General features: G+C 40.8%; 1 protein-coding gene across 1 annotated transcript in view; it reads right to left on the bottom strand.

Annotated features, from left to right (window-relative positions):
* Positions 1-1,536: 1,536 nt before the first annotated feature.
* GTDC1 (glycosyltransferase-like domain containing 1) overlaps positions 1,537-12,500 on the bottom strand; it is a gene marked incomplete at its 5' end in the record, with an annotated part of 35,625 nt that continues 24,661 nt past the window's right edge. Inside the window, 3 exons of the mRNA XM_010157846.1 lie at positions 1,537-2,000; positions 9,135-9,226; positions 9,936-10,006. Coding sequence (XP_010156148.1) covers positions 1,917-2,000; positions 9,135-9,226; positions 9,936-10,006 — 247 coding nt within the window. The remainder of the gene's footprint in view (positions 2,001-9,134; positions 9,227-9,935; positions 10,007-12,500) is intronic.

Here is a 12,500-nt window from a genome sequence, read left to right on the forward strand (position 1 = left end):
TGACTCACTGTGAAATGTAAACCGATTCACTTTAACTGTACCATGCCTCAGTTTCCCCATGGGTAAAACCAAAAAGAATCTGCTCATCAGTGCACGGTGTGATAACACTAGTGAGCACCTATGATACGCTCTGACAAGAAGCACACGGTAGTCCTGTTGCTTGGCTCTACCAAGCACAACTACTGCACGTACACACGCTGTCTTGAGAAGACCGCTTCTACTCAACCCCATGGCGTGCCTAGAGCCAAGCTGGGCTTTGGTGGAGCAGAAATGAGTGGGAACCAGGAACCAGGACAGATGATTATGGCAAACTTACAACTCTGCAGTGGTAGGAAAATATCCGAACACTTACCGTTGGATGTCCCTGGGGTTTTTGGATTGTTTAAGGGGGTGATTTTAAAGAGAAGGACCCATGCCCTCTTGCGCACTGAAAAAGGACAGGTCAGCGCCTTCATGGCATTCAAAGGCACGTGTGCGGAGGGGGACCAGCCCGTGCCTTTCACCAGCTGTGGACGGTGCTTGGGCACAGGGAAAATGCCAGGTGACAGCCTGCCATGACGGGGAGAGGAGCTACCACAACCCCGTACCTGTACACAAAGAGAGTCTTACTGGGCTTCGCATCGTAACGACTTACCGAGCATCCTCTTCTCGCTTCTTCCCAGAGCGGAGTTGAAAACCTTGGAATTGTCGTAACGTTTTATTATCACTTGCAAAACAGATTCTACTTCATCAGATAAAGACACAATTGCATTCATTGACTCTGACACAAGGATATGCATAGTGATAAACATACAGATAGATGTACACACTTATACATGAATGAGATATGCTAATTAAAAATTGCAGTGGGCACTTTATTAAAAATTTATTGTACAATCTACATCTTCAAAACATTTTACATCAACAAATATAGCAGCTTGACTGCTGGAATCATAAGTGATTTATCTTTAAAAGACTGTATTTGTAACTGGGTGCAAAGATTCTTGATGAACTGCCGTTACATTTAAACTACTGGTTTTTATTGGAAGTATTTTGACTGTTATCTGTTTGTTCTCCATCCTTGAGAGAAATAAAACAAGTGTCTCGGCTTTCATTTTATCGGATAGATGGCACCATGTAGCATATTTCCCATGCTAGTTTGAATTACAGCTGTTTATCTTTCAGCTTTCTTTAAGATTAATTAAATGCAAATGTAACTCCACGAATCATGGGATTACCTGCCAGACCCCTTATTAATACCTTCACTTAAAAACCCTTGTGCCAGAGAGTCATTAATTTGCAACAAAAAAAAAAAAAAAAAAAAGAGAGAAAAAAAGAGAAGTGCTAAAGCAGCCCTTTGCCTCCAAACAGCCCGGAGATGGCTGCCCAATTAGTCCGGCAGCGTTCGCATCCTCCTTTCAGGCCCTGTGGCCCTTCGAGGACACAATAAGGCTCCAATGATAACCTGGCAACCTAGGTAGAAACTCAGCCAAGTGTGAGCGTTTGAAGCTGCAGCTTGGCTGCCATCGTGTCGGCGAAAAGAAAGAATTCAGGCACCATGTCATCCAGTACAAAGGATAAAAACAGATTCAACCGGAAATTCAATGTGGCACCACATATGGGATACATGAGTGCGGTTATACAACAGGCCACATATTTTTTTTGAACAGTCTCCTGCATGTGATGCCGAGGACATGTGTAACCATCATAACGTCTCTAAGAATCTGTATTTAATTTGAGCTGGGGTGGTGGCAGGGATTGGAGATCTGAAGCCGCCACAGGTTTGTGGCAGATGGCTCTGTGTCAGCTATGACAAGCAGCCAGGCTCGGCTTCCTCTGCAGATTTTCTTTTCTCTCTGATCAGGTAAATATGGGCACACTCTGGAAACTTCCACAATTCTGCCTGAGGCTGCAAGTTTGTGACTTAGCCCCATCTGTCACAAATCTTCCCTCGGTTCTGCTGCGAGCAGAGACCTGAATTTACCGCCGAGCGCTGCCCAAGAAAACCCAGCCGTCTCGCCCTACGAGGAATCAGAAGAGAGAAGCGCACGAAGCCACGTTAGATGCCGGGACACGAAAGGGACGTCTCTCGCGCGGGAAGGAGGGCGGCTCCGTGCCAAAACGCTCTGCAGCACCCGGGGTTTCGGAAGGGGTGGAAGCGAGTTGGTCGGAGGACGCTTACGCAGGATTATTTGGAAACAGGGCGAATGCAGCACTTGGGTTTTCAGAGGCAGGTAAGAGAGTTATCTGCTCCTGGACGAGCACCATCAGACGTCTGTCTGCTTTATCAGAGGTCTCAGAAGACACGACAAGGATTGAACGCCCACGGGGACTGACCTCTCCCTCTCACCCTCAGACATGGCAGAACCAGGAACCTTCAGGAGCGAGGGAGCAATTCCCTGCCTGACTTCTGTGGGTCTGGCTTCTGGGCTTTACTTTAGAGCAACCCCTTGGAAAGAATAAGTTCAACTTCTTTTTTTTTTTTTTTTTTTTTGAGGCGATAGCTCTGCAAAGGTTTGGGCATTCATTTTCTCACAGAATATAAGAAGTCAAAAATCTCTTAATATTCCCCATCAAGGGAAGCTAAATTTTCACATAAAGCAAGATCTCCCCATGAAGAACAGGCAGTGTAAGATGTCAGCAGCAGCACAATATTCTTTATGATATAATCAACTTTTTTGTATCCTGTGTCCTAAGATCTGAATTGAAGCCATTTTTATCTACTCTGCCATCACTAGGCTTCAGAGTTAACCTTTAGAATTTAATAAGGACTGTTCATCTATTCAGATCTGTTGTTTCAGGGCAGCTGGAGCTCAAGCAGTATCAGTACTGACTTGGCAATCACAGTACTGATTTGGCATATATTTTTTGTCCATTATTTGAAACTAAATTCTTAGTCATAAAACTAAGAATTAGAGATTATTATTCAGCACAAACCCTGAAATTTGGCATGCAAGAAAGCAGATTGACTTACGGAGTCAATTTGTATTGGGTCAGCTTTACACTGTGACCCAGCTCCTTCCCTCTGTAAGTGAGTATTGGGGAAGAATCAAAAGGGAAAGCAGCTTGTAGTAATTACTTTCGGAGTTCAACTTCACAACTACAAGGCACCTCTGGAAACCAACATCAGGACAGAATTGGTTTACATGGACTGGGTGCACTGTGAGGCCTGAGTCAGTGATATGATACTCCTCAGTAGAGTGGCTGCATTTCCCTGAAGAAACTGGTCTCTTCTGAAGTTTCATGTATCAGCCTTTTAAAACCCTTTTCATAGTTTCTGTCTTTAAACAAAAAAATCACCAAATGTTGGATGCTTCTCCATGAAGACACCTTGGGTGGGTACCTTGTACAGGATGGTTCAGAACACAATGAACAACTACATCAGTGCGACAACAGTTTCAGACTTTCTTTCTCAAGGTAATTTGAATATACTTTTTGGAAAAAAAACCAAGTTTTCATGCTTTTTACAACTTTTCCTAAGTCCATCATATTTCCTTTGACCCGTCCCTCCACCTACCATTTTGCAGACACTGTGGTTCACCTGCCAGTTTTCATTTAATTAAAATTGGAAGATATCTAATATGGTTATAATAAAAAAAGTCTTCGTGTTTATGCTGAAAGATGTACACATAACTGCTTTCTTACTCCTGCCCTACAAGTGCAGCCAAGTGCTACGAGCTATAGACCAGCATTTTCAGAGAGCTGCAATCTCCTCGATATATACCTCAGAGACCCACACGCTGCTTGAAGACCTAAGGTTGACCCAAAATGTTTAAACTGCATCCCACAGTCCAGCAGATCTTCCACCTGTGCAAACCTCCTCAGGTAGCTGTACTTCACCTGTATCAGCCATACAAACGGGGATGAAAAATGTCAAAGTTTCAGCCTAACCTGGATGTGACCCTGAGCAACTCAGTCCAACTGTGAAGTTAGGTCCTACAGTAAAGCTGGCCCTGCTTTGAGCAGATGCTGACTAGATGACCTCCAGAGGTCCCTTTCTATATTACTCTATGATTCTATGTTCCAAATAAGTAACCAAAGTTTTCTTTCCCATAAAAAAATCCTTATGTGATATAGATTTTACATAGGATCCCATGCCTAAGCGCTGACACAGAGATGGGAGAGCACGGACACAGCATGCTGCACTCCAGAGCTCCCAGGCTGCTCCCAACCTTTCCATACGGGCTCTGAGAAGCTGATCTAGACCATCTCTGAAACCACTTTAAACCATTCTCACTGGAAACCAAGCATCTCAAGAGGCACATACAAATTTCTCACTCATGCTTCCAAACTCCTTCTGCCCTGCACCTAGTGCTAACCAGGTAGAGCACAAACCCAATACAATGTCTTCTTTTTTCTCTGCAAACATGCACTGCAGGAAACATTTGTGCTACGTGCACATCCTATAGAGCTCTAAATTAACTTTATCAGCTCAGGACAAAGGATCTGGAGAACACTGTAAGCAAACATCTGCTCAATATACATTCACCGTTAAAAAGTAAACGGTATGCTTGGCTCCATAAGGAACAGGTTGAAAATTATCAGAGTACAACATATCACATAAACTGATGGCATGGCCTAGAATACTCTGCAAAGTAACGATCACACCAGCATAAAAACAGCTCTGAAGCATCAAAATGGTTTGAATGATGGGAGATAAGAATATAAACACAGAATAACATTCACTTAGAGAGACTGAGAAGACTGGGATACTGTATGAGTTTGACAAATGTTTATAAAATAATGAATGGTATAGAAAAGATGGACGGGGAGCTTCTGCTTCCAGGCAAGCAACCCCAGAACAAGAAGACGCTCAGCACAACAGAAGTTGGAGAAACCCTGAGCCGACTGGAGGAAATGATTTTAATGCCGTCTGTAAACATATGACCAACGGCTTTGTTATAGGAGGGTGTGAAAGAGAAGAACAGGAGTTTCTAAGGGCCAGAATGTCAAAGGGTGAGCTATGAGGTACAGCCTCACCATACTTAACACTGGAGTCTTATGAAAGATGATAAAATCTCCAAGTCCAGGGTTAGGACCAATCTCCAACTCTAAAAGATGAAGAGAAGACCTTTAACACCCTATTTCTACCCATGTCAGCCTTCTCCTAAATATCCGATGCTCACCACATGGTACTAAACACGTGGTGTGCTGATCCAGAGTGGCAGTTAGCATCCTCATGGAGCTCTGCTGGAGAGCAGGTATGGGTAGGGGCAGAGGCATTGTCCCTGGCTCCTACATGGCCTGCACTAGAGCTATGAACGACTACGGCTCCTTGCAACAGGGCTAAGTGGCTGATGGAACATCTGGCATGAGGTTGCCCCACATCCTCCTGTGGCCAGTACCCTGTATCCTTAGGCTGAGAATGCCTCCTGCTGCTTTCCTAGCTGTGCCTAAGTATTAAAGCTGCACTAGGAGCGGTTTTCCCTTCTACGTGTTTACCTGAAATACCAAAGATACTGCTACATCCAAATCAGAGAGAAAAGAGAAGGGGAAAAAAAAAAAAAGAAAGTTTTGTTCAAACTGCCCTTTTCAGCCAAATCCTGGAGACTGGAAACAATTCAGATGTCTACGGTCTAACTGGGAACTTAATTTGATTTTACAGCAGTTTAATCCCTTTGAATTCAGCAGACTTCCTTCTACAGTGGTGCAAGAAAGAAAAAAAAAATCACGCCATGTGTCTTTTCATAGGCAGGTGAGCTTCTGTAGTGTGATGGAAATGAGAAGATGAATGTCAGAAAGTGGGCCAAATTCTTTTCTCCGTTAAACAAGCATGAGTGAGAGTAGGATTTTTCTGTAGGAACTGAAGCTGACAGCATGTCAACCAGCACTCATTCAGCTGGGAGGGCTGGGAGAGATTATTTAAAGTTGTCAGCTCCTTCCATGCCTGGCTTTTGGCAAGTCTTCTTGTCCCTTTCCACTGTATACTCTTTATACATGCTGTTTTAAATTAAGAAACTGAAGTGAGGGAACTGAAAGGTAAACTTAAAGAAAATAATGCAGAAACAAATGCTTTGCCCTATTTTTTTTTTAATTTTATTTTAAATCTACTAGCTAGGGAGCTTGCAAACACTGACGGGTCCTATGGTGTACTGCGAAGGAAACCGATGCCCCGTTCATTCTTGTTACTTGCTTCATTCTGCCTCTTACTTTGGCAACCAGAAACACCCAGAACCAGAGAGCAACATTCGATTCCATAAAACTGGAACAACCAAATAATTGACAACAAATGAGGTTTACTTTCCACTCGTCTCAACCTTCTGGTTAGTAACTGGTGGAAGGTAATGTCGAAATGCAAATGAGCCAGCCTCGGGTGCTGTGAGAATACACAGCGTGAGTAATACATCATTTGGAAAGGTTTTCATAGGTGCTTACATTATGGGCATTTTAAGAAGTCTGGCAGCAGGAGTCTGCTACATCGAGTTAAGCTATTGCAGTTTAATGTCCTGGTCTGTGCATTTTCACAGGGATACGGCTGTGTCCGGCTCCCTGACCTGAGTGCCCCGCTGCCGTTTATCTCCCTTTTGCCCCTAACTTTGTCAGCACGAGCACTGAGGACAACTGAAGGAATAAACTGCCTGTTCAATTAGACCGCTGTCTAATTATTATGGATATCCTTAGTAATAAAACCCCAACAATATGTAAAAGGATAGGCCAAGGTGCTTCTGATGATGATGACTTCCCGATCTATGAAGCAGAACCCCCAGTCAGTAGAGAAAAAGCACTGTTTGCTTTTAAAGCATTTTTACTTTCAAGACTTCACAGCTACTCCACGAACTTCAGGAAGGGAGCACGTCAGGAAAGTTTCCGAAAGAAAAACAGCTACTCAGTGTGCCCTACCGTGCTAGGGGTTCCTTCTCCATCCCGCTGCAGCGTACGTAATATTACAGCAACCTGATAAAAGTGAAAATGCAGCGCACGTGCTGCGCACCCCTCACAATTCCACTCTTCTCAGCTTCCTAAAAAGCAGCAGCATTCCAACTGTAATCACGTTAACAGCACATACCTAAGCGTTTTTCTAGGAGGTTTTGCGGATAGCTTCAGCGCGAAAGGAAGACTTGGCGTACGTGGGTGTAGGCACAAAACGACAACTCTAACAGTATTCTCCCAGCTGATCCAAAGCCTATTAAAGACAACAGGGGTCTTTTCTCTGGTGCTCACAGGTTCTGGATTAGGCTCTGCTTTACTCATTTTAAAACGATCTCCCGTTCACCTCAATCGCTACCTGTTCCAGACGCTCATTCCGAATGCTCAGGGGACCTGAACGGGGCTGCGCTGCTAATAGTGCACATGCCAGGGGGTAGGATAAACACCTCCGGCTCCCACCGCAGACAAGCCCAAGGGAATTTTTAATAAAAGAAAATTAGCCTTTTGCTTATGGGGTTTGTGCACACATTTAAAAACCCTATTATTTTGTATCGGTGTTTGCCCCACCGTTATTTCCATTTTTAGCGATGAGATTTTTTCAAAGAACTGGCACTACACTCATGTGTATCCGGTACCGCAGTTGCATACTATTACGTTTTTTCCATTTTTACCGTTATTTCCATTTTTAGCCAGCCTTGGTTCTGTTTAGGAGCTGGGGATCCAGACATAGAGAGAAGATCCACGTGAGTGCAACTATCAGCTGAACTTGGGGCATCGGGAAACGCCAAGGTAAACGTTTAAGGACCGTTTTCCCTTTGAAGGCACCATGTATAAACTATACGATACTATTGACTCAAGAAGTAATGCTGAACACTGGAAGTGTTCAGTCAGCATTTTAAACTATTATGAGCTACCTTCTGAACCATTGCCAAGTTAATAGACAATGAAAGATAATGAGCTTGAAATTGGGTGTTAAATTGCATTTTTGGTTCTCTCCTTTTTTCTTGAAGTTTAACTGTTTCCTGCAGAAACATCATCTTTGATGTATCATTATGTAAATGTCTATTTTTAGGTCACAGAAAAAGTCAGGCGCGGGCTAAACCCTCGCTCCTCCTGCTTACATGTGTGCGGGAAGGGGTAGAGAGGCAGACGACACGCAGCAAGACCCAACGCTTCTGGTCCCCAGAGGAAGGAAGGTGGAGGGATGAGGTTAGGTCTGCTGGCAGCATGAGCCTCCAAATTAAGATTACTCGACTCGCTCATTAACAGCGTGCCTGGACGGCGACAGCCAGGGATCGCGAGAAAGACCACATTTGTATCGCATGGGTAAAACGAGGAGTATTTCTTTGCACTCCCAAGCTTTTAAGGACTTTGAGCTGAATTCAGGGTTTTTTTTATAACCTGAAACACCTTTGTCGTGCGGGGGAAACGTGTATCCAACCTGCCCACGGCATAGCCAGGACTGTAAAAGTCATAAACTGCTGTAAGTTTGCCTATCAGCATGCAGAAAATAGAAGATATTTTTTTTGATAGCAGCATCGTGTAATAACAGCTCTTGGCTGGAATAATATAAAATTTAGTGCTTCGTCTACAATCGCATAATTAAAAAAAAAGTGTGACTGAGCAGTACAAATACACCTCTTAAAAATGTGGAAGTTGGTCTAGCATTGAACGCTAGATCAAAGCTTGAATGGAAGGTCTGCCACTGAAACTGGCCTTTCCCTGCATAAATGACTGCAAATAGGAGATGATAAATACCAGTAAATTCTGCTTCTGATAAGGTGGTTTTACGTTCAACATACCTGAAAAAGCAAAGCATTAAAATAATCACAATTATCAAAATAATTCCAAAAGGCAGGGAAATCTTACCTGATACCTCTCACCTGCATTTTTTGAGGACTGAAGATTGGATAGGAAGGTAGGCTTATCCTCATTAGTGTAATTGTAGGATCTTTCCTTTATTTTCCTTTTAAACTAATGAGTTGCATTAATCCAGGTTCATTTTTATAAAGCTCTTGGGTCCAAATGTAAAGGACAGTCATTTTAGAAAACAATAAATTAAAAAAAGCATGTAGCATGCATTAAGTGCACGTATTTCATAAGACCTAGGTTAATACAACTGGCATCTAGTTTAATTAATCCTTGTTAGTGTAACGACTAATATCCCTCCCTAGCATGTTTCTTTTAAACATTAGTATGTTAATTAAATGTTGGGGTTTTTTTAAGGGTTTTTTTCCTTTGTACTTCAATATGGCATTGTATCATGTAAAACTATTCTGAACAACTACCTTATAGAGATGTTTCCTTACAATATCTGGTCTCTTGCAGAAATTCTGAAGCCTTTTAAAAAGCTGTTCAGGTGTAGAATACAGATATTCAGCTGCAGGAAAAACAGATACATTTTTAATGAAACAAAAACCTCAAAGCACACACTCGATATTAGTCACTTTACTAATTAAAAATGCATATTGCTCTGTGCCGCCTCGTGTTTTACATTATTTAAGCATGATTTTATAAGGTTACCTCAGCTCACAAGGATGTTTAATGCTAAATAAGACTGTGTAGTTGTGCTGTTTAGACATCTCCTTTGGGTGATTAAAATACATTATTCTAATGTAACACAATGCATATGTGATACATTTAGTGATGAGATTTTTCAAAGAACTGGTACTACATTAGTGTGTATCCTGTACCGCAGTTGCGTACTATTAAGTATTAAATTGTTTAAATAATTTGGTGTGATTTTCAGGCCTCGGGTTTTTTTTCTTTTTTTTTTTTTCGGTGTATCAAAAAATCTGCAAACCATTGCAGCATCACTGACCTTTTAACAAAAATCTATCATTACGGGTTGTGTATGCTAACAATGAAGAATGCTATTTCAAAACTTGCTTTTGTGTTATCTTAAAAGAACAGATGGCAAATATAAACTTCGTCTAATGTATTAAAACACATAAAATTTTCCTTAACACTAACATGTTGGCTTGCCAAATAAACAATTGCTTTTGCTCAAGTTTATTCTCAAACTTTAGATTTTAGCATGAATCACGTAATTACGTTTCAGCAAAAAGAATGTGCAACAAAGCAGCTACCTGGAAATATCTCTGGGTACACCAAGGCTTTGGGACACAGCGGGTAACAGCCGCAATACACAGCTTCGACCCTGAAGAGTAGAAACGATAAACAGATGAAAACAGACGTTAGCGAGCCAAAAACTTATTTTGGTGGAAGAGCACTGAGGTTGACTACATATAGCAAGAGTGAAACATTTTTTTCTTCAGCAGCATAATCCCTCTAAATGCCAAAGTTGCTCTTTTTAAAGGAAATTTTATTGATCATATGAATTACATAGAACAGAACAGCGAGCATATGTTTTGTTCGCTGAATAAATCAAAGCGCAGCTCTGCATTTTTTTGTTTTTTAAATACTGTTTAACACATTTTATAATCAGCAGACAGACACATGTAACAACATGGTGAAGTATGGACGGCTTTTCTTAATAACGCTGCAGAAAAACAAGGGCATACGTGCGCACGTCTGGATACACGTGTGTGTGTACGCAGACCCTTACCTGCAGAACTTACATTCTCCTTCAGAACTCCACGGCTTGCAATGAAATATAGCCCAGGAACCCCTTGCAGCATGCTACGGGCTGGGATATTTTAGCTTGTGCACGTGCTTCAGATAATTTCCTTTATCTTTCAGGACATAAACTCTTGTATTTTTTAATAACTATTGATTAAACTCCTCTGTGAAAGTGCGTGACGCTCTGTACTCGTTACGTGTCTCTAACGTCAAACCCAAGTAGTTTACAATTGCGACACAGTGGCGCAAAGTTTTCTAATAGGGAACCTAAGGAAAAGCTATCCTCTTCATGTTTTCATTTCAATAACTGAACGGGTTAAGGCATCAAGGTTTCAGTTTATTTTTTTTGCATAATGACCACTGATCTGACATAATGTCCCTTCAAAGATACAACTGTAATTTCTGTTGGCCAGAAATTACACAGTGAAATTCAAAACACTTCTTAAAATATGTTTATTTTATGAGAGTCTTTGAATTTCCTCCAACATGTTGACCATACGAGAGCTTTATTTTTAACTTCAGTTTCCCTCAGTCCCCAGAAAAAAAATCTGAAATCTTGTCAACGTTCACCTTTTCTATTTTCGGTGACAATCCAAAAGGCTTTTGCTACCTTCATGTGCATATTGGGTTTGGTACTTTATTATGGGTACCCAGAAGGAACTCTGCTTCCTTTAGATCTACTGAGTTTGTAACAGGGAGAAAAAAAAAAAAAAAGAATAACGTATTCAGCTTTCATGCTGGAAAACGATGCATATCCACAAAACCCAGAGATACACATTCCTCTGCAAATGCTTTTGCTAAGCAATGATTGCTATTTTTTCATAAACTTTTAAAATTTGTAATTTATGTTTGGGTTTTTTTAAAATAACATATGCACTTCAGATTGCATTTTAAACATTAACAACAATTTCAAAGTGTACATCGTCTAGCACTATATTTTTTACCAAAGGGAAATGTTTCTGATGTGTGATTTAATTGATGATTTCAGTTCTTAAATATTGTGTCATATGTCAAAGCAAATAGATTTTTAAAGTTTTCTTTAATCTAGTGGAAAAAAAAAGAGTGAAACTGTGGACATTTCAGTAATAGCTCAGATCACTAAGTTATGTTAAAATATTTGCTTTTTAATCATATCGTCTGCATGGGGAAAAAAAAAAAAAAACAGCTCCCTAAAACAAAACTGCAGGCCAAGATGCAATCTGAGTCATCATTTGAGTATGCAATTTCCCCTTATGAGAAACCTCTATCAGGATCATGAATTAGTAAAATCAGAATTTAATGCCTCTGTAGTTTGCTGGATAAAAGTTAAAACTCGGAATTCTTTCATTTGTAAAATCTTATTTGCATACTCATTTTCTACCTTTCTGCCCCAAAGTTTACACGTGTTTTCTGAGAGATCCTTACAGCAGTGAAGTATGTCTTTGCTACAGACCAGACACCTTTCAGATGCCACGAGCTATAGATGAAACCAAAGTGGTCAGAGCATCCCCAGCCCACGGACACAGCCCAAAGACAGACGGGGAAGCTTCACAACTTCCACCCATTTCTGTCCTTTTCCAGAGAAGTATAATATCATAACAGTAATACAATTACTCTTCATTTCAATCCTTAAGCACTACTAGTTAAATAATAAATAGAGTTCCGATTGATCTATTGTTAAAATGGCTAGTAAATGACCTTTTTATTCCAATTAACAAATCATCTGCTAAATCTATGAATCTTAATATTCAGATCTATTCACTTCAATTCATACAATTTATCTGCAAATAGTTGTTGGGCTTTTGATTCTAAATATAATTAGCTGATAATTTTGCTTGGCTGAATTACTTTTCTGGAGGGCCTGCTAAGGCTCTCAGTCGCATTATCTAGCAATAATGAATCTGATAGGTGAAATTTTTTACTGTAATGAGGATGAGACACAGTTGTGACACCTGAGTCTAGTAATAACAGAAGACTGCTAATTATCGACAGCACTTTTTTGTGTGATGCACAGAGAAAAAAAAATCCCTCATTATTAAAAAATAAAAAGTTACAATTATAAGTGACACCGGAGGAGAGTAAATAAAATGGAG

The sequence above is a fragment of the Eurypyga helias genome, unplaced genomic scaffold (assembly GCF_000690775.1).
Source record: "Eurypyga helias isolate BGI_N326 unplaced genomic scaffold, ASM69077v1 scaffold6478, whole genome shotgun sequence".
Classification (NCBI taxonomy): Eukaryota; Metazoa; Chordata; class Aves; order Eurypygiformes; family Eurypygidae; genus Eurypyga; species Eurypyga helias.